Genomic DNA, 21,757 nt, shown 5'->3' with positions numbered 1-21,757 from the left:
TGCACTACACAAGATGAACCAAGGGGGCCTACAGCTGTAATGGCGACGTATGAAGAGCAGCTTAAGGTGCAACACGTGCACAGAGAGCAAGGCTTCAGCACAGCCAGTCCCTTAATCACCTCAGTGACCCTCTGCTGGACTCGCTTCAGCAGCTCCATCTCTCTGGTACCGGGGAGCCCAGAAATGGACACACCATTGCAGCTGCGGTCTGACCACATTTCTTACTGTGCTTTACGTTTTGCTCTGTTCTGCTGTATTTGTTATTACATAACTGTATATCAGTCAGCACCAACGTGAAACAAATGAATAATACCACAACCCTGCAGACCAGCCCAAAGCATCTGCCCATACCAGAACCCGCGGTCATTTGAATTTACCGTGGATTAATCTCTACTGAAAACACCAAATAATCTAGTACTTAACCATCATGTGTTTAAGTAACATGTCAAAACCTAAGTCATACTACCTTAAACCTATTCATCATTTTACACTGATATTTCTCATCAGCACAAGTATAACGGCAAAGATAACTTACATGGAATATGGTTAAACCTACATGAGATGCTTTCCTACCTCCAGGCATAATCTGACCAACATCCTGTACAGTTAACACGGACAACTTCTCTTCTGTGTCCACTCTTATCACCCCGAAACTCAGGCAGTTCATCGATAACACGGCTTTTCCTGGAGGAGGCCCACCCAGTTCCGGAGGTCTGAAAAACAGAAAGACAAATCAGGTATGAATCAACAGACCCATGGCAACGTGGTCATCAAAAACATGGTGAGAGTCTCTCAGGCTTAAAGTTAAGGGAAATCATGGCTTCTCATTTTAAACAAACAAGAGTTCACGACTGGTAATATAGTTTAACTAGATTAAAAAAAGAGCTAGAATAAAACATAACCTAGCTTCCTCCCACTCTGAAGTGTTACAGAGAGGACTTAGTTATATTATAGGCAAAGAAGTGCCAAAAATAAGCACTCAAAGGTTAAATTTCCTAATTTTTCCTGATGTTTAGGAAGTGTCTGGAGGGCTTGTTACTTCTTGCTCTAAGCAGAACTGATGGAGGATGAACAACTCAATTCTGTGTAATTCTTGATCTTTCAGGATGCAACAGAGCAAAAATTCCAGGTGCTGTTATGAAAGACAGTGCTTTAAATGTGTGTGTTTAAATTTTGGAAATATTTGTTCTCTCACCAGAAAAACCACTCTCCAAAAGATCTATTTTTGTATGTTTGTTTCAAGTTTACTTGAAATTGGTTTTTTGGAAAAGCACATTTGCACCAAAACCACTGTTGAAAAATCACAGCATATTCCATCCATATGTCTCATTATAATAAAAGTATTTCCTTTTTTTTTTTTCAGGGCATCTCTTGCTGTCTCCAGAAATCTAACGGTGTTTTTCAGACCGGTCACAAATACCATTTTCTTTCTTTAGTCCTGTTTACAAGACATTGTATATAAGTAATTACCTGAAGATTCAGCATCTTCTTACTAAAGCAGTAGCAGCCTTGATTTTTGGGGTATTTTATAAAGGTCCTGAAGCAACATCACTGAGGATGAGACCCCACTCTCCCAAATAGTAATGAAACCACCTTATGGCTGACTACTTTTAGAAAATGTTACACTTTTAAAAGGAAACAAACAAAAATCACCCATCCTTCAGTGAAAGAGATACTTGGGAGCCTCAGACTTCCTCTGTCTAGGTCTTTGAGCATCTTTATGTGCGTAATGGTCTTTCCCGACTAACATTTTAACACCAGATGCAATTCAATAGTCAAGGAATGCTTCAGCTCGCTCCTCAGAAAAGAGAATTACCTGCGAATAGCAACAGTTAGTGCCTCTGAAGAGCTTGCACAGGGACAGATTACTTCTGGTCTCAAACCTCTGGACTGAAATACATTCAGGAATGCATCACACGAAGATATTGACCCTAAAAAGAACAACCACACAATTGGAAACATTTTCCCAAGGGCAGGAAAGCTTGAGCTGCAGGATTTTGAAGTCTATGCTGACTCTCAGCTCAGCTACACAAATCTGGTTGCATCTGTGCACAAAACCAATATACATTCAAACTGCCTAAGAGACATTTCAGGCTATTACGAGACATTAGATCTGGAGAAAAAAAACTCACAGTGGTTAACAACTAATTCACTGAATGAAATTGATAACCTCTCTTTCTCTGGCAGCACTCCACAACACTTAACATCATGGAAAGCCCTTCAGTGATCAGAATATTTTGTCACCGAGGGTAACTAGATCTCTTGTCTATTTAAGTGTTTCTTATAGAGGTGACAGAACCGAAGCATTTAGAAATTAACATCAAATGCTTCTGGCTTATCTTCAGTTCCAAACTCTACCTGGCCTTTAGCACTCAGGCCAAAATGCAAGAGGATACCTCATCATCTGCAGCTCTGTATTTTACAGTTGTGGAATTGCGGCACGTAACACAAACCAGCAAACTTCACTGATTATACTACATCCTAGGTATAATTTCACATCAATTCATATGAGTGCACGGCACTGATGTAAAGATGAAGTTGAAAAAATGAATTTACACAGCTAAATATAGCTAAGAAGTGCAAACAGCAATGAAAAAGCAGACGCATCACTAGCATACGAATAGCACTCTACTATAGAGCAAACAGCCTAACTTTCTGGGCACCAGCTCTAAAACCGCGCTTACAACAAATACAACCTCAGCAAGATCATTTCAAGCTTTCACCTTCTGCCATCACAACTTGCTGATCTCTTACCATGCAACTCCGAGGAATCTGAAATACTATAGATTTGCTGCTGTATGAGAATGGCAAAATTAAGCAATGGAGGTATATTCTTGCCTGTTGCAAAAGAAACCTCACAGCTGCTTTCTTAAATCACTGGAAACTGCCACCATATGATTGACAGAAAAAGGCAAGAACCTACTGCATACTCTAGTTAATGGTTTTTGTGTTAAGGCTGTGACTGCTGCCATTTTTATGTCCTCGCACACGACTGAGACAAGCCCCAGGGGCACGTGCAGAATCAGACACCACAACTCAAAGATTTAATGTCTACATACACGAACAACTGCTTTGAAACTGGCATTATGATTTACTTGTAATTTTAAAAACCTCTTTCAGATTACGTTGCAAACTATTCTTTGTGGAAAGAACAGATCCTTCAGAACATTTTCTGTGAAAGTTGAGGGAAACTCTACTGTCCTTGGCAAAGAAATAACTGCTGCTCGCTCTCTTTTGCTGAAGATGAACTATAACAAGATGAGCTCCTGCAGCGCAGACCCAGCATTCTGTGAGTTACAATGTGCAAGTTCACCTTGGGCTGACACAACCGCATCCGTACTCACATGGATTAGCTCCATCTGCCACTATCAACATTCGTAAGGAGCTCAGACTGACGTCTCTCTGATCCCTCTGAGCCAAAAGTGACCAGTGCATATCACGGGATTTGACTACTGCTACACGGGCTGAAAATAAAGAAAATAAATTATGGTGTGTGTGCAGAACAAAATAAATACAAAATATAAAATTACATAAGTATTTTAATGGATTTACATAAATTTATGAAACAAATTACAAACATAAATATTTGACATTTGTATTTATTTTCTAACTACCACGCCACATGTATACTCAATGTCTCCAGATGGACCTGATTACAGAATTTAAATGCTTACCACAAATTCAAATACTGAGATAAGAAACATAGTTTCTTTACAGTTCTATCAGAAGCAGCCACCAATGTCACCCATCAATGAATATACCGCTACATATAACACTGAAATGGAGTAATCAATTGCTAAAGCTATGGCAAAGGAACCCAGATGGATAAAAGAGCAGTGGCCTTAGAGCAGAGAATTTATACAATTTTTTTCTTTAAGTCATCAAAAAAGAGAAGGGTTAGGTAAAAAATCCTTTAAGGTTACCTTTGTATGAGCAGACTTTCTGTATCCAAGAAAGTGGATTAACCTTCATCAATGCATAGGGAATACTGATGACGTGCATCCTGTTCATAACACTCTGTGAGAAAAATATTAAAAAATAAAATACGAAGTGGCTCAAAGAACAAACAGCATGTACCAATACTTTAAAAAAAATCATTATAGCTACAGCATAACTCTTACATTTAACCACTAGTGAAAACCATGTGTGTAGTCAGTAAAAACATAAGCTATGCCTGGTGCAGTCTATTACTGAAAAAGTAACACTTGATTCTGAAAAATATAAATACTGAAATATAAGGTTTGAGGGTTTATGACTGCATTCCGATACCAATATCCCTGGGAGAAGCAACTTGATGCAGTTTTTTCATTCATTCAAACACTCACTGTTAATACACCATGCCAAAGGCCAGCATCTCTTTTGAAATCCAAGACATTTGTTAGTGTTTCAGCTGAAAGCGAAGGAAAAACTATCAGACTTAAGATGCATATTTATGAGGATATTTAAGAACTCAAAATATCTGCTAACATAATTATGAAACTTCCAGCCCCGCTAAGAAATCAAAGCTACGTTCCCATGCTTTCTTGTCTAAAACAAATAGGCTGCTCAAGTTGAAAGTGTCTTATTTTACTTACAAAAATAATCTTTAAATCATGGTTATAGACTAGTTTATTACAAGGTATTTAAGGCTTTGTTTTCATTTTAATACCATGTGTTTGTTACATTTGCCAATGAACTATGCAGACTGAAACTTTAGTTTTGACACAAGCTTCTTCAGCTGAACTGAAAAAGTTAAGCTATATTTGAAACAACTAAATTTAGTGAGAAATATTACTATGGCTGTACTAAACATTCTTCAATGTTTAATTTAATACACATTGATTATAATTTTATAAGTGGCTTCTTACTTTCCTTCGCACATCACATCAATTATGAATACGTTTGTCTTTCCCTTTGCAATTAAAGCTACCACTGCTCATCTAAAGTTCTTTTAAGAGAGTAAACGTGATTTTGCAACATAAATTGCATATTCAGAGCTCTGAGTATCGCTCTGAAGTTGTACCTGTCCAACTCACCTTCTGAATAACCACAGGCCTGAGTCAATGCGTGACAGTGTGCCAGCATGGAAGCGTGAGACACAGTAATGCCCACGGTGCTGCCCTCTTTACTTGTTTTGTACTGAAAAGAGAAAGTTAATACAAGCATTAGAGTAACAACAAAACCCAGAAAATCTGAAGTAGTGAACTGAAAGAATATTTTATTATGAAAATAAAGCAAACTTTTTTTTTTTAATCTACTATAAAAGATGCGTTTATGTTCAGCAAACACGTTAATATCATATGAAGTCTGTTTCTCTACTCCAATTAAACAAATTGTCCCAGGGATCCCAAAATGCCAATTATCCCAAATCTCCAATCTGACTCAGCACAGCCACTCAAACGACAGTTTGCCTGGGAACCTCATGGGAAACGTTCCATAATCAAAAATATTACAGTGATCTCTCTTATTGCACCAAGAGATTAAAGAAAGAAAACGTGCTATGACAGACTATAACAGAATAACTGTAAATTCAGAATGTTATATTGGATCACCTCAATATAAGCAATCTCAGCACTGGCGTCCCGAACTTGCGGGTGCCAGTCCTTGGTTGGTTTCGCCAGATGTTTCCCATCAATCACAAACCAAATGAGACGAGGCCAGCCTTTGGAGAAAAAGAAAAGTGACTGTCATTACAGTTCCAAAAATCAGCATTTTCCCCCCTGGTATTCAGAGATAACAACAGGAGGTATAACAAAAGCTGCAGCATCACCCCTCCGACATGAAGAAGCACTAAGCGCTGTCTTGACAATGCAGGTACTTCTTTATATGTAAGCTAGAAGGAGATATCCACTCTTTATCCTATAAAGAAATGTGAGTAGCTTAAAAACATACCTTTGAACGTAACCACCTCGCCAGTCTGAGCTTTGGGAAGGCCCTTCTGGCAGGCGTCAGTGGTTAAAGCCAGTGTCACTCCACAGCTGCCCAAAAGAAACCCAATCTGCTGGCTGCCAGCATCCTATAGAGAAACCACATCATAGCAAACTTACAAATAATGAGGCTTTTGTCCAGTTTACTGTAACTTTTCCATTTTAGAAAATATGAAGCCAATTCAGATCACAGGGGAAAAACCCAAACTTCCAGCCCGTTAAGACCTTCTATGGAAGACAAAAGACTGAAGTTTATGCTCAAAAGGCTTAGTTTTTCTTAGTGCCAGCTTACATTTGGCAGTATTAACAGATCTGGCAAGCAATGGTAGTAATATAGTGTCAAAAGCAATGGTTGTGCATCGGCCTCCATGCCAACAGGGATGTTTGTAAGTTCTGGTAAAACAAAGAGCTGGTCTGATGGTGCTTCCGAGTCCCGAGGCACTGAAGAACAGAGCCTGAAGATTTTCAGTTTTGATTTCACACCTTTCCTAAAAACCTCAGCGTGTGTGAGATTATCCTGATATTTCCAATTACTGTGGTGTCTCTGCCTGCCTGTGCTCTCATCACTCAGCATGAGGGCTGAAAAGACAGCACTTCTGTATTATTTTTTAAGAAATACTTCCACACACCTTTTCAAAAATAATGAATTAAAATAATTTCTACAGTCACATATCCGAAAATAGTTAACTTACTAGCTTCATATATTTTCCCCCTTCCCTAACTACATATTACCTTCCAAACATATGACCTGCACGGAGTAGTTCAACTGATGCACCATACTGCTTTCAAAAGTGCAGGCTTTGAGGGGTCCCATGTAAGGACTAGAGGATTTAGACCACCCCCCCGCTCCCTTTATTTATCAAGCCATAAAATTGCTGAATAGATTTGCCTACCTTTCTTGTTAGCGGAACTTCTATTGGAACGGGAATAAGTTCTGCCAGGAGACATCCATAAAATGCCACCATAAACATAACCGGATCACTATTAGGAAATACGAGAGCTACCTATAAAAACACATTAAAATAACAAATGTTTTTTGCTGTCATTGTGGAAGGGAGGGCTGCTTTTTAATTTGTGGAAAATAAATCTTCCCAACAACGTTCAGGTTTGTATTTAAACTAGGAACAGAAACACTAAATGTTGTGATAATATAATAAGTCACAGTATAACAAGGTTTTCTTTAGCTAAAGCTGGTCCTCACTGTCTTATTATATCCCTAGAGACCATTTAAAACAGAAGCCTACCCTGTCTCCAGGTTTCAGCATGGGTTCATTCTTAGTGGTTAGCCTGTTCAGCAGGGTATACGCTAACTTCAAGCTTCGACTCCACAGCTTGCCTGAAGAAAAAACAGACAATACAGACATTTCAAACAGACACTACAATTTTAACATTTAATTTCAAATCTCAGTGCCTGATACATGCATTGGGCAAGTCAGTAGCGTTAGAACAGGGTGAAAAGGCACAGGAGCCAGTGAGTGTGCAAAAGCGGACGCTGCTGTTGTGAGCACAACCCCACCTCACAAACCTACCGAGTCCTCTGGTGTTTCAGTGCGAGTGTCCACACACACGCTCTAATCTGGTTGATACAACCTCACTGCATTTCCAAAAGGCACTTAAGGAGGCTCTTAGAGAAAGCAAGCTGCTTGGAAATGAAAGATCCTAAAAAGAAAAATCCTAAACTGGACATAAACTTAACTGAAATCAACAAAGGCTGGAATAAATGCCACAATATCTGGCTCTAAAATGCCATTTCAGGGCTTGGTAGTGATTTACACAGCTCTCAATAATTCAGAACAAAATATTCCAAGTTATTAAATACAAAGACAATCTAACTACTTGACACAATGTAAAAATCAATTTTTAAATTTTAGTGTCCAAAAAAAAAAAAAAAAAAAAAAAAAGAGCTTTGCTAGAGAAACTATTTATAAAAAATTGAGCAACAGCAAAGATCTTCCACTCTAAATGGTAAATCAAAGCAAGACTCCCCCAAAGCAGCATGCTGCGGCAAACAGCATCCCGGACTGCGCTTTCTAGTACAGGGTCTTTATCATGTACTGACATCCTTCAAGACCACGCAGCAGCCATCAGTTATTTTGTGTTTGTCAGTCCCAAGCTTGTCAATTCAACATTTTTGTCCCTGTGTTACACAGGACTCAAGTACATCAACTGGCCAGTCTGGCCATTCAGTGCACTTGGCAGAGAGGTCGAGTACAATTCAGAGCTCGGCTTCTTGTTAGTTTTTCTTTTCCTTTTTATTTTCCAAATGTAAAACTAAACATGATATTCTAAACAATTCTCAAAGCTCCACTGCAAAGTAATGAAACCGATGCAGCTACTCAGTGACATTTCCTGTAACATACTTCAGCTGTAAGAATGCAAACAAGAAACTTTAACATTCTGTCATACTATCCAATGAAATGCTGTAGTTAACTGCCCGGGGGAGGACGCTTACTTTCAAAAAAATGCAATTACTAAAATATTTTTAGCTCATTGATACAGGCAAGTTACTCTTCCCACAATAACATCTTTATTATGCTCCTAAAGTACAAATCTTCTCTGTAAGGATATGCAAAAACATGCTAAAATTTCATATCTGCTCTGGGAATCTGAGGAGTGCCATGTTTAGTCGTCTGTTTCTTCCTGTTATTTCACACTGTGCTATTTTTAGTGTTCTCTTTAAGAAAAAACCCACACAATTGTTGGAAATTTACAAATAGCCACTTGTAAGGAGTCAATACCATATTCTTTAAAATGTTTTTTTCCACAGACAATGAATTCACCATCACCATTCAAACAGCAATCTCAAAGTATCTGTCCTGAGCACAGTCAGTCCCTCTTAAGTAAAACAAATCAATTGCACAATGGACACCTGGCAGTTACCACCAACACCTACCGTAGGTGAGCGTGTAAACAGCTTTGCCGGTGGTGTCCAGCGCCGTGAGACATGGGGCTTTGGGCTGGGTGGTTCCCCAGCGCTGCAGCGCGGCCAGCAGAGAGGGCGGCCAGTTGGTCACCACACCTACGGGCTCCCCTTTGAGAACGTTCACCTGGTTTCCTTCGGGCTTTGGTTGGTTTGGGTCAGGCTGTTGCACTGAAACCAGACATGGAAAATGTCAATCCTTACAACAGGTGCAAGTTACACTCCACAGGCTGTTCTACGAACTGTTCTCACCTTCCTCTTCCCCACAGCTACCACCACTTCTCTGCTCTCTGATGATGCTAAGCTCATCAGCTCTTGGCTCCAGAAAAAATAATTGCCATCACTTTGGAGCTCTGATTCCACGTTATTCAAAGCACCTGGCCACAGGAGTAGAATTTCAATCCCTAGTTCACTCTCTTTCTCTACTTTGGAGAGATAGTTTTCTGCTCTTTGCTCTTCACACCTGTTTAAATGAAACCCTACACCGAGTCAAGAAGCATTATCAGAATGGCTTCAGTCACAACTGGACATTTATTTTCGCTACACTGAATTCTCAACCAGTGCTGAAGAATGACACAATGCTTCTGTAACAATGCGTTAAAAAAAAGCCAGATGAAATGCTCCTGGTATGGATTATCTACAGCTAAAACTGTGCCACTAACAGCACATTTTGTTTGATTTCTGGATCGTGTCTCTCAGCTGTGGAACACTGCAGGGTTTTATGCCATTTGGTCTCTGAGTCGCCGGCTGTTAAAATCCTGCCCCAAGCTGCTCAAGAAGGTGAAGTATCTTGATCTCAGTGAGCAAAACAAAGCCAAGGTTGGATTTCGCTAACAGTCAATCTACGCTATCAGTAAAATTAACACTTCGAAGTGATGCTTTCTGTTCTCTGCAATGACATATGTGTGCCTCAATGCAAGTTTGCCTGAAAAATCTTCAGCGAAAGACTAGAGGCTTTCTATCATAAAGCATCACTTCCTATCTTAAAGCATCAAACAAAAAGTACAGGGAATCTAGTAGCAGCTGCTCAAAAACGTTGCATCGAGCAAAAAATTTTCATTTAATGTTTTAGGACTAAGAGAACGGAACAAAAATCATGCTCCAAAATTTGCCATTGCAGCTGGTTTTAAAGGCTAAGCCCGGTTTTAAAGGCTAAGCGACTTCTACATTTGCTCAAGATGCCTTTCTTTCTGCCTGGACACAGGCATACAGAGAGGAAAATAGCGGTTTCTAGCTGACCAATATCTGCAGAGCATGTGCAAGCACTATCCTTCCATGTAGTGCACAGACAGGACACTTTGCACACTGCACTCAATGTATTTAATTCCTCTGAACCTCTAAAATAACGAAAGCTTCTGGATTTTAAGAAGATAGGAATATGTATGCAAACAGTATTATCATAATAAATGGCAGTTACTAATAAGTAACTGCTTTCATCTAAGTCTATTTGGGCACTGAGCGGCTACACAGCAGCTTTTCAGAGCAGGACGTGGGGGTGTCTGCAGACAAGCAGCTGCTTGCGAATGTCCAGAGAGGCCGTGGTGGAATCTCCATGGCTGTAGATGCTCAGATGGGACCCGACACAGCCCCTAGCAGCCTGATCTCATCAGACCTCTTTGAACAGGAAGCTTCCACAGGACCACTGCACCATCAGTTACACTTGGGCCATGCCCTGATTTACTCCAAAGAGTACCCTCTATAAATTCACTGGTTACCACAGGGTAGAATTTAGAATCTCTGAGGCAAAAAGTGACCATCACCAAACATGACAATTTCTGGATGCACCAATTAATTTCTTGACAAAGATGTGAACAGAATTTCTCCAAGTATCTGCAAATCACTGCCTTTATTCACTAGCTCATCACACTGGCCCAAATTAGGCTGAATCAGAAGAGTTTCCAAAGTGAGGGAGGAGGAGAGAACAAGCACACTGAGCAGGAGGGTTGAACTGAAGATTATGTTTCATTTGTGACAGCATATGACCTTTCTCCCTCCAATATATCAACTCTACCATGATTTGTTTTCTACTGGGAAGAGACTTATCAGTTCTTTCGTGAATCGCTTACACAAAGAGTGAAAAATGTATTTGAAAGAAAATTAACCTTCTAGCAGTTCTTCAAAATCATCAACAAAAAACTCTTTCAAAGGTGGGCGCTTTGGTCTTTTCAAGGTGTTGAGAAGCTGCTGGATTTTAGAGGACACTCTGCTATTCACTGGGACACCTGCCAAGCAGAAAAGATTTATTACTTACCATATATTAATAACCATACAGTAAAACACATCACTGACAACATCACGCTAAGCTCAGCACAGAGTTCAGGTGGAAAGTCATTCAAGGTGAGCAGCTTGTTTGGGAAAAAACAGCTTTAATCAGTAAGAGTTTCCACCGTGGATTCATTAGTTCTACACCAACACTGTTCCCTAGCTGCCTGGCTGATGCACAAACCTTCTCACACTTTAATTTAGCTTTTCAAACTGCTAAGTCCTTTATGAGATTCCAACACAAACCTGAAGAACGTTCTTTTTCTTCAAGAGCCTAGTTATTTGCTACATCTTAACATTCATTCAGTTCTGAAAGTGTGAGAATACTTGGAAAAAATAAGTGAATCTTTCAATAGTTTACAGGGCGAGCCAAAAAAATCATCACCACACAAACCCATGTTGAATACTGATTTTCATTTCTATACGTGATATACTTACTTTAAATCAGCTATAAATTTGTATGGTTATTTATATTTAGAAAACTTCAGCTCTGAGGCAATATAAAATTAAAATGTGAGGCTAAAGGGCTTGTATTGTGTATTAGTACAGAAATATACAGAAACTGGGTCGGCTTCCACCAGCAGAACACAGGCAACGCAGTACAGGTTCCTGTGCTGTGGCAGATGGACAGACAGACCACGCTGCTGCAAAGCTCTGGAGGGGGAGGCACATAGCACACGATGGGTGTCAAGCTCTGTTATGTGTTTGCTTATTCAGAATAAGGGACACAGATTGAAAAGGCAGGAGGTTTATAATACAATCACCATCTGCAGTTTCCAAAATGCTGCTGTTGTAGCCTCTGGGAACTCCTCGTACTGATGCCACCTGTGGACGCTCGTGATGTAAATGTTCCACCAGGCCAGTGGTTACATCTGGAGGTGCAGAGTGGTTATCTGTGGAAAAGGAAGACAGACATGGGAGCTCATCAGTCAACCTAAGGATCAATATATCCAAAGTTGTGAGTAATTATGAGCAAATGGCACAAGGCTCCAAAGAAAGTCTGTCCCACATCTCTCAGAAGGAATACAGGCAGCCAAATTCTCACCACAAAACTGGAATGACTAGTCTAAATCCCATAGGAAGACAAAGGGACAAAAGCAAAAGGTTTAAAAGACAGGAACTTTTGCCTCAGGATAACATGAAACACTTATCTACATTCTGCAGGCTATAAGTCTTTTGTTGAGAAACACAGATTAAGATTCAAGGTGGCAAAGATCGTGCAGTTAGGCCTGAACACATCTTGAGGATGGAGGACACGGTGACACGAGACTCCCTCACAGGAAATAACTGCTGACTTAAACAACTGAAACCTGCAGTTTGTAAGACCAGTCACGGTTTTCCTTTAGCAGCTTTTCATACCACTTGTTCTTAACAGTTTCACAATGTTCCTGGTTTTGTTGTGGTACAGACACAGTATGTTCTTCACTGGGGCATCTGTCAATGAGAACACCTGGAATACCTGTAACACTGATAAAACCTGTGGTATGGAGGCCAACACTACACACACACACTGCTCACAACAGATAAATTTAGCACAGGGTTTTCTGAGGCATGAGGTGGTCATTTGTGGCTGGACGTGACATCCTGTTTCATTTTAATGGTGTGTGCTACAAGCAATAAATACTTAATTTTTTTTATAATGTATATCGGCATGAGGAAAGACGGACATTTCTCAAATCCTCACATACAGGGGGTTTGAGAACCAACTGGTAACAAAGCAGCTTTGTTTAGAACTGTACCACCTTTCTGTGCTGCAGAACAAAGCCTGGGGAATACCGTCAATCCAAAATCGTGATCTACAGATTATGGAACAGTTTTGAATGGAATCACAGGTTAGGAAATAGCAGTACCCAGAGAAGTGCTCTAACAAGAAGAAAAAAGAATTGGAGGCCTGAAATATTCATAATATTGAATAAATGATTCAATATTATGTGCCACAAAACCTGCAGAAAGAGCTCAAAGCGCAAGGACATGCAAGCAGGGCTGTGAAATACATATATTGCCCCATCCATTCTGAGGAAGCAACGAGCAATAAGATAATAAGTGCTTGTGGCTCTGTTCATGGATTCCCAGAGCTGATGTACAAGCCACCAGTACAGCTCTAAGCGGTTTCAAAGGGATCACCAGAAGAAAAAATTAAATCCATTACCATACTTTGCAACGATAATCACTGCAAGACCAATTTTTGTATTGCTGAGACCTGTTTTGCTGGGTACTAAGCAAGGACCACAAATTCCTTTCATGTGGGTATGGTACAAGAAGGACAACATATCACTTCGTGTCTCTGACAAATGTCTGAGTTAGAACCAGTAATAAGAAAAGTTGACATCTATGCGTAAAATCAATCTGTATTACCACTTTAAAGGGCATATAGAAAGCCCATGTATTCAGAGTAACTTGAAATGCTTTTGCTATGTTCTATGTACTTTTTGAGTGGCTCTTTGGTTGTGCCTGTTTTTTTCCTTTGCTTTATCAAAGTCCCAAAACACAGACTTCAGGCAGCATATCAGTTAATCACAGATAAGAACACAGAATCAAATGTGCCTGTTCCAATACTGCAGGATTGGCCCTCAAGTCCAACTTACAGACCCTGCAGTGATTATCAATGTCTAAACCTTCCACTCCTTGAATATATAATACTATCAAGAACTACAGTTAGGGACGTATCTGCAGCGTGGTTTCATCAGAAGAAGGCCCCAAAATAGCACTACTATAGATGAAGTTGTCCCCACTAAACATTAAGGTGACATAGAATGTACACGCAAAGTGACGTACACATAGGTACAAATATTATCTAACAATCAAAAGAGGGGACAAGAGACTGACACACACTATGAGACTGATGCACAAATGGGTCAGTTGCTGCGCATGAAGTACAGAAGTCGAAATGCTGAAAAGATGGAGGTTTTACATGCAAATTCCTGTTGGGAAAAAGCAATCTTCCGCCCACGTGCATGAGGCAGATATTTGATACACAACAGCTCTGCAATTAGATGCTCAGAAAATAACGTAAGGAAGAAGCTATTTGGGAACGTTTACGGAAGAGCTGTGTGATTGGGAGCAGCTCAAAGAGATCACACAAAAAGTGAGAATGCTCAAAGGAGAAACAAAAAACCCATTCACGATCGTTCCCCACTGAAAATAAGCATGGAGGTTCTAATCTATCAGCATTCATGTATCTTACAAGCATCTCAGAGCTGAGTTTCATGCCAATCAATGCCCCTCACCATAGAGGGGCCTTATCAACGACTTCTCTGCTGCCCACAGCTATTTCGTCTCATATACAGCGGAGAACTGACCCTCCCAATTCTGCCTGGAGAGGGCAAAATTCTTTCTATGCATGTAGAAATTTTCAGGATTTATGCTCGGATAAATATTGCATTAGCTTCATTAATTATTTAAGCATTTTATTAAAATATGCCCATGAAATTAGTCTGTACCATCTAGAGATACAGTGGCAAAGCAGAGGAAGAGAAGGGGTGAATAGTTAAAAAAAATTCAAAAGTCTGAACAGATTTGTGACTTCAGGAAAAAAGTTAACTGGATTTCGGCTGAAGCGCCTTCCCATTATTGGTAAGGAGACAGAGATAAATGCAAAAGAGAGAACAGTGGCCCAAAAAATAATGTATGGGATACAATACAGCAAATTAAATGCTAGACATCAGAGAGAACACCGTGTCTAAGGTGGAATCTCAGGCTGAAGATTCAAACACTTTTGAATAAAGTCCTTACCCAGGTTAGACCTAGAGATGGCTGTGTATGATTGTTTGGTCCCTAGGAAACCACTCAGCCAAAATGGACATTTTAGAAGTTTATTAAATTGTACTGGAACAACTGAAAATAAAAGAGAGTGCACTCACGCAGCCAGAACACAAAGAGGATGCACAAGCCGCTACTTCACCCTTGCATTTCCCCTTCAATAAACTCTTTGAAACTGTTTCTAACACACTTACAGCTACTGTAAACTGCTCATAGAGCTAGAGCAGCGCGGAACATCTATGCTTATAACCCAGCTTCCCCTTCAGAAAAGGACTTGTACTTTAAAGTCTTTCAATAAATAGTGGGTCAATACCAGGAGAATCCATTTTTCCAGTTACTCTGACAAGAGTTAAGTTGGGAAATACCCCAACGTTGAGATGGTGACCTTGAAAAAACACCCAGACACATTGCCAGCCTCATTCATTTTAAAGAAAATATTGCACTAAAAGGAAAAAAAAGCCCCCAAAACAACATGTAGGTGTTGTCCCTGCTTCTATAGGTGAAAGCTTAAAAATAAGGCACATTCTCATCTGACTTTACTAAATGCTGGAACCTTCCATTTCCAACACTGCAGCCTATTGCTTGGGAATGTGGTATGATCTCATCATTAAAAATGCAAGCTGGAGAAGATGAGCTGCAAGGAAACAATCAGCTACATCTAAATTCTCCACCATATCAAAATTGTGAATAGCTATTCAGTACATAGTCAAAATACAGAATATTTTAGTACGGCATAATATGTAAAATATGTCAGATGCCTTTTATACTGCTGGTGTCAGCACATCAGCTGAGAAAAAACCCTCTTATGCTCTAGGACAAATCAAAGGAGTCCTTTTTGAAAGTATACTAGTATTTATCAATAATTTAAAAAGTTTTCTATGTAACAAATGAGTAAGTTTCATGTTCTCGTGAGCAAAGAAGATTACAGACAAACAAGAAAAATGTCACAACTGAATTGTTATTGGACATGCATGAATGTCACCAAGCTAGAAATGAACATTGATGGAATATGGCAAGCATTTCAGAAATGAGCAAGATTATGCTTTTGCAAAAGTACATATAATTTTTTGTCAAAGGCACTGGAAATTTTACCTTTCTAAGTATTTTTGGTAGATCACCTCTTAATAACCCCTGAGCTTTCTTCCTGATAGATACTGGAATTGCATATTTATTTCCCATTAATGAAATTCCAAGCTCCTCCACTGCATGCAGTCCAACATTTAGCTACATAAATGCTGGACTGTGAACTGGTAATAAGGTCTTGATTTTGCATAGAATTTTGATGATTAAATACTCCTGACGGATAGGGCTTAACAAGCTAGTTGTGAAATCTGCTATGCATTTATATGGCCTGAGATATTACACATAACAGGATGCTGTGTTACATTTTGTGTATCTTGTAAGTTTTCACAGCTACATTCAGAGTTTCAATCACACTTAAAAGGATGGCTAACCTTCCAAGTTTATTTGTTAAATTTGCAAATTTCTCAGTATAAATAAGCTTGGAAATGGGAGGACAAAAATTTGGAGTTCTTTAAAGGTAATAAGATGGGTATGTTTTGTACAAACAAAAAAACCCCCTTAGTAACACAGCCACAAAAGCTAACCAGAGAGGCACATCCAACCTCCAGCTGGTTCAGCATCCTCTCCCCGTTTCACAACGTGCTTTAGGAATCTGGAGCAGTAAAACTCCTGGTCACAAACTACAAGCATTGGTTGCATTTTGAAGCCTGTAGCTACTATAAACTAAGGCTGATATCCCAAAATGACTATCTGGCAGAAGGAACTCTGCTGGCAACCAGCAAAGAACGAAGAATTGACCCTCTCATCAACAGCTGCCTCACACCAAAGAGAACTGTGACCTGTTCGTATCATCCAAACAGGGAGATCTAAAGGCTACATGACTGGACTTCCAACTAAAATTGAATATAACAGCTAGACCAGCTGCTTTTGCAGCCTTAAATTATCGTGTTAATTGACATCTCAAAGCATAGAGAAGCCTGCATACTCAGTTTAAATCTAAAGCATCGCAGTGTGTTCTCTTCATCTGACCTAACCTGTTCTTCGTAATGAAATAAAAAAACCTGTCTGTATAGTGTATGTAGGGACAGTCACAGATCAGCAAAAAGCCGGGTAAGTTGAGCACTAAAACTGCCAAAATGAGAAATGTCCAAGAATAATATATGTCATGCCTACTGCATGTAGAAGCACAAGAACTCCATGCTGTAGCCCACAGGTGAAATAAACATCATTCTTCATTCCATTTTTCTAAATTACTTTGGGTAAAAAAAAAAAAAGAAATACAAAGTTAATGTTTCTCCTCTGGGTCCTTTCCCATGGTTTAACATTAGTGCGGACCTGTTGCACACACATAAATCCACTATCAGTCTTCACTACAGTGTACAAAAACCTTATAAAATTATTTCCATAGCCTTTCTCCCTGTCTACCCAATCTGCCAAAAGCACAAGACTTTGCCCTGCATTTCAGGACTAAAATAAAGGCAGCCCAAAGTTCTGGACCTTCAGTGTTACAGAGATTGAAACAAAACTCACATTTTTACTTACCAGTACTTCTATATTTTCACTCTAGTTTCACAATAAAGGAGTATTCGTGACTTCAATTTTAATTAAAGGAAAAAAAAATCACATTTGTGCTTGAAATCTAGCTTTGTCGGTATCTCTGATTTCACAGCATTCCAAAAGATTCTGGATGTTTTTCTAGTCTTTTGGGTGTTAACCAATTGAGTCACCTCTGAAATCCTGGTATGGTCCTGGGTAAATACATGCAGATTGGAAAGCATGCACCGCAAATATGACCCCTTTGCAATTCTGCGTTTGAATCTAGTAAAACTGAACCTCCGATTCTTGATAAATCAAGCATTTTACCAAGAAGAATGCACGTTCAGATCTCATGAACAACTTGTTGGGTTTTAATTAAATACATATACATATCATACATACCTGGTTGGTGGATTGTACGTTTTAAAGGCTATTGAGGTATTTTCCGGCTAAGACTTTTGAGTTTAGCCCTGCTTGGGGATTGTAAACGGGACTTGATTGCAACCATGCAGGCGGTTCTTTACTGACCTAGCTGGGTGTGTGCCATGAGATCTGCAAGCACAGTGGCAGCAGCGGTGGCGGCATTGGAAGCAGCAGCAGGTTTCCCTCCGGGATGAGATGAGGTGGAGGATGCAGAGGATGAGGTGGAGGAGCCCTGAATAACCCGGTTAAGCCAGGGCTCTACGTTGGAATGGCTCTGGAACGGAGTGGAGGTGATCCGCCCTTGCCGACGTAACGAGCCCTCATCTTCTGATGCTGACGATGTGTCTGTGATTAAAATAACGATGACAGGCATGTAATGTGGGAATGAACCAACAGACGGGAACATGAAGTTTTTTTCCATGTTCTTCACGCAGCGTTCTCATGTGCTACACATGAGATGCATGTATTAAGCAAATGATACATTCGCATGCACAAATTCTGCTCATTGCCGTCTTTTAGATTAATGCAACGACTTCACATTATAACTAGTAAACACCTGAAGCAAAGTTTCATTCACGTCCTGCATTTGGAATGACACAAGACTCGAGGCTTCTCCCTAAGGTACCTAGGACATTCACTAACTATTCCACTGAAAGAATATTTCTGTTCTTAACAAGAATATTTCTGTTCTGAATGTTGCCCCACCTGAATAAATAAAAAAATTAACTGCCCTCTTTTTTTTTTTTTTTGGGGGGGGGGATCCTTCAATTTTCAATTCTTTTGACAAATATTTTGAGAACAGATCACTAAAAAAGAGCACAATACTATAAAGTTCAATGAAAGAGTAACTTCATTAATCTAATTCAAAAGAGTTTAAAAACAGATTTTGACAACATAAACTGATGTTACTCTTCTTTTCTCTTCGGAGGAAGGAAAGGATTAATAGAGAATATCTGTCATTCGTTTGCCAGCCCAGCCTTAAACAGTGACAACTACACAGAAATGCTTAATAAAGCATCTTTTCATTCTAGATGTATATCTGTCGCTGCTAAAAGTCTGATAAAGGGCTCCTATTTTAACTACCATTCCGTTATTTACAACTTTCCAGAAGTTTCCCTGTGGCACTGTATCCTTCCATGTTTATTGTCCTCTCAGTAACAAATAAAAAGGTCTTTCCAAATATCAAGAAGATACAACTCTCTTCATTTTGAGTGAAAAATAGAAGCTCTTTTTTTTCAAATCCTCTGAACACATAACTGTTCAGCTCTATACAATTCCATGTACATTTTGTTGAAGTCGCATGGAAACTCCTTTCCTCATCTTTGTAAACAAATTTCAGTCACCGGGTGTTTAATATTCTGCTTTTCAAGAATACGTGCGTTTCCAACAGCTTCAGAACAATGGCTCTTAAACAGTCTAAAACCACAAAAATCAGAAATAATTTAATAACAAGCTCATTTAACTCGATGGCACTTTCGAAGCTAAAATCTCTCATTACTTGACCATCCTTAGTCAAACATGGTAATTTGGAATGAAACTACGCAAGCAATCGATCTTTGAGGAGATACAACTGTGGTGGGTCCCCATTCCCGGGTGTGTGTCTTGTGTGACATGTCTGGTTTACTGCCACAGTTGTAGATTTTGGCTGGTTACTCCATCTGGCGAGAAGCCAAACCTGCCCCTCAGTGCTCGCAACCTTCCATTTCTTTGAGGCAGAAAGCAAAAATAAACAATTCCAGGAATATGGGACAAGACGGGATTACAATCAGGTTTTGAGTTAAAAAAACCCAACAAACCACATATGCAATCTATTATCACTTCTAAGAAATCAAACTACAGAAAAAACAGGTTTCTCAAAGAATACATGCTCTGATAGTATCTCGTTATCCAGATACAAGTTTAATGAAGTCTCTAACATTTCTAAGCTTTCAAACGTCTTACATAAGCAGAGTCGGAAAAAACCCCCACTTTAAATGCAAAATATTAACTGCGTATAGAAACGAAGGATCCGCAGTAAACCCATTCTAATATCAAACCAAAATTACAACAGAAAACTAGCAGGGGAACATCAGTAACGATCTCCGTGGCAGTTGCAAGAGTTAACTGGTGGTTCTGGGTGTGCTGCGAGCAGAATGTACTTGGCGTGCGGCTCTTCCTGGCTGGGACCCGGCCCAGGAGAGCCACAGAAACCACCACCCTTTGGACCAAAGTCGCGTCCAGACTGCGGTTCAAGTTCTGATCATGTGAAATCTGTGTGGGGAGAATGGGAGACTCGATGGGATGAAAACAAAACCACGCTAACATTTTTGGAAGGATGACTGATGAAAGCATTACTGCCAGTCAGGAGTTGGTTTTGAATTTAAGGCTGGGACTGGAATCCAGTGCTTCCTTCCTGGTGATTGATGGTAACTGTTTGTAACAAAATATCAATTATTAAGAAGGCTTGATTTTAATTGCATTAACTTCTGCCAATACAAGGAATTCTAAGGCAGTGGCCAAATGGCTCAAGACAACAAAACTAGATGCTCTAGCGCTACTCAGCTTCTTTGCAATTTCAGATCTTTTTTGCTGAGCTAACTTTGCAAATAAATGCAGGCCCATAAAAAGAATTATTTTGGTGAACTAATATAACTAGAAGCAAGTCCTCAGAATATTTCTGAATGGCCCGATCTCCCATGACAGAGAATTCAACCAGGGGCCCGGACACTGCAGCAGCACTCATAGAAACGGGCTGAGCCCGCTGGCCGAGCAGGTTGGAGCTCACACATGCACACACACGTACAACAGGGAACCCTCCAGCAGGCGGGCTGGGACACTCGGGCTGCTGATCCCTACATTCCAGTCTCCCCAGTTGCAGGCACCTGGATGTACGAGCCCCACATCCCCACATATTTGGGGATGTTCCTCCCCAAATCACCTAAATCTACCTCTTTACTCATCTGTGGTTCCTCACTTAAACATCGTGTTATGAGTCTCATACACTCCCCAGATATTCTTGCCTTGCATAGAGAAACAAAGATGATTAATAGAGTGGAGCATCTCCCATGTGAGGAAAGGCTGAGGGAGCTGGGGCTCTTGAGTTTGGAGAAGAGGAGGCTGAGGGGTGACCTCATTCATGGTTACAAATATATAAAGGGTGAGTGTCAGGAGGATGGAGCCAGGCTCTTCTCGGTGACAACCAACGGTAGCACAAGGGACAGTGGGTACAAACTGGAACACAAGAGGTTCCACTTAAATATGAGAAGAAACTTCTCAGTGAGGGTGGCAGAACCTGGCCCAGGCTGCCCAGGGAGGTTGTGGAGTCTCCTTCTCTGCAGACATTCAAACCCGCCTGGACACCTTCCTGTGTAACCTCATCTGGGTGTTCCTGCTCCATGGGGGGATTGCACTGGATGAGCTTTCGAGGTCCCTTCCAACCCCTGACATTCTGTGATCCTATAGCATTTCCCACACCCCTCCGTGCCATCCCCACTCAGTCTGGAAGGTTCTCTACGGTTGACTGGTCTGATGGGTCTCGTTACTGGGCAGGCGGGCTGGGGCTGCCTCAGGACCCCTGGGAGGGGTGACCCTTCTCTGAGTCCTTAACTTGGGTTCCTGCTGCCACTCCTCCCCGTGCTCCTCTGGGCTTGTGGGGACGGCTCTGTCACAGTCTGATGGCTCTCGGGACATGCCTGGGAGTAGCTGGGGCAGGGCATTATTTGGGCTTCCCCACCTGCCACTCTTTGTGCTCCTGCAAAGGTGTGCAGACCAGCTCTGATCACATAACCTAACAATTTACCCACAGCATCTCCTTTTTCTCTTTTTTAATAGAGTCTCTCTTTCCCAGTAGCAGCCTGCAGAGCCCTGACCTCAGGCACAATGGGCACAGCAGAAACCGCAGGGACCCTGCCTCCAATCTGTCCTGAAGGTATTCCAAAGAGAACGATAC

At 40.5% G+C, this 21,757-nt stretch overlaps 1 protein-coding gene across 9 annotated transcripts in view; it reads right to left on the bottom strand.

Moving 5' to 3' along the window:
• Positions 1-21,757, bottom strand: part of DIP2A (disco interacting protein 2 homolog A) — a 106,092-nt gene that overhangs the window by 28,169 nt on the left and 56,166 nt on the right. For 7 of the 9 annotated variants that reach the window (XR_010473774.1, XR_010473773.1, XM_065069390.1 and 4 more), the window contains 14 exons: positions 17,935-18,174; positions 11,853-11,981; positions 10,929-11,048; positions 8,800-8,997; positions 7,151-7,242; positions 6,800-6,910; positions 5,872-5,995; positions 5,532-5,641; positions 5,016-5,118; positions 4,326-4,390; positions 3,924-4,017; positions 3,345-3,464; positions 1,817-1,931; positions 574-713 (listed from right to left, as the gene is read on the bottom strand). Coding sequence is in view for 7 of the 9 variants with exons in the window: in XM_065069390.1 (XP_064925462.1) it covers positions 574-713; positions 1,817-1,931; positions 3,345-3,464; positions 3,924-4,017; positions 4,326-4,390; positions 5,016-5,118; positions 5,532-5,641; positions 5,872-5,995; positions 6,800-6,910; positions 7,151-7,242; positions 8,800-8,997; positions 10,929-11,048; positions 11,853-11,981; positions 17,935-18,174 (1,761 nt within the window). In the remaining 2 variants the exon portion in view is untranslated. The remainder of the gene's footprint in view (positions 1-573; positions 714-1,816; positions 1,932-3,344; positions 3,465-3,923; positions 4,018-4,325; positions 4,391-5,015; positions 5,119-5,531; positions 5,642-5,871; positions 5,996-6,799; positions 6,911-7,150; positions 7,243-8,799; positions 8,998-10,928; positions 11,049-11,852; positions 11,982-17,934; positions 18,175-21,757) is intronic. The other 2 variants (XM_065069391.1, XM_065069393.1) reach the window with 1 other exon arrangement.

This window comes from Columba livia, chromosome 7, assembly GCF_036013475.1.
Source record: "Columba livia isolate bColLiv1 breed racing homer chromosome 7, bColLiv1.pat.W.v2, whole genome shotgun sequence".
Lineage (NCBI taxonomy): Eukaryota > Metazoa > Chordata > Aves > Columbiformes > Columbidae > Columba > Columba livia.
Note: the sequence above shows the minus strand (reverse complement) of the source record. Positions and strands in the feature narration are given on the sequence as shown.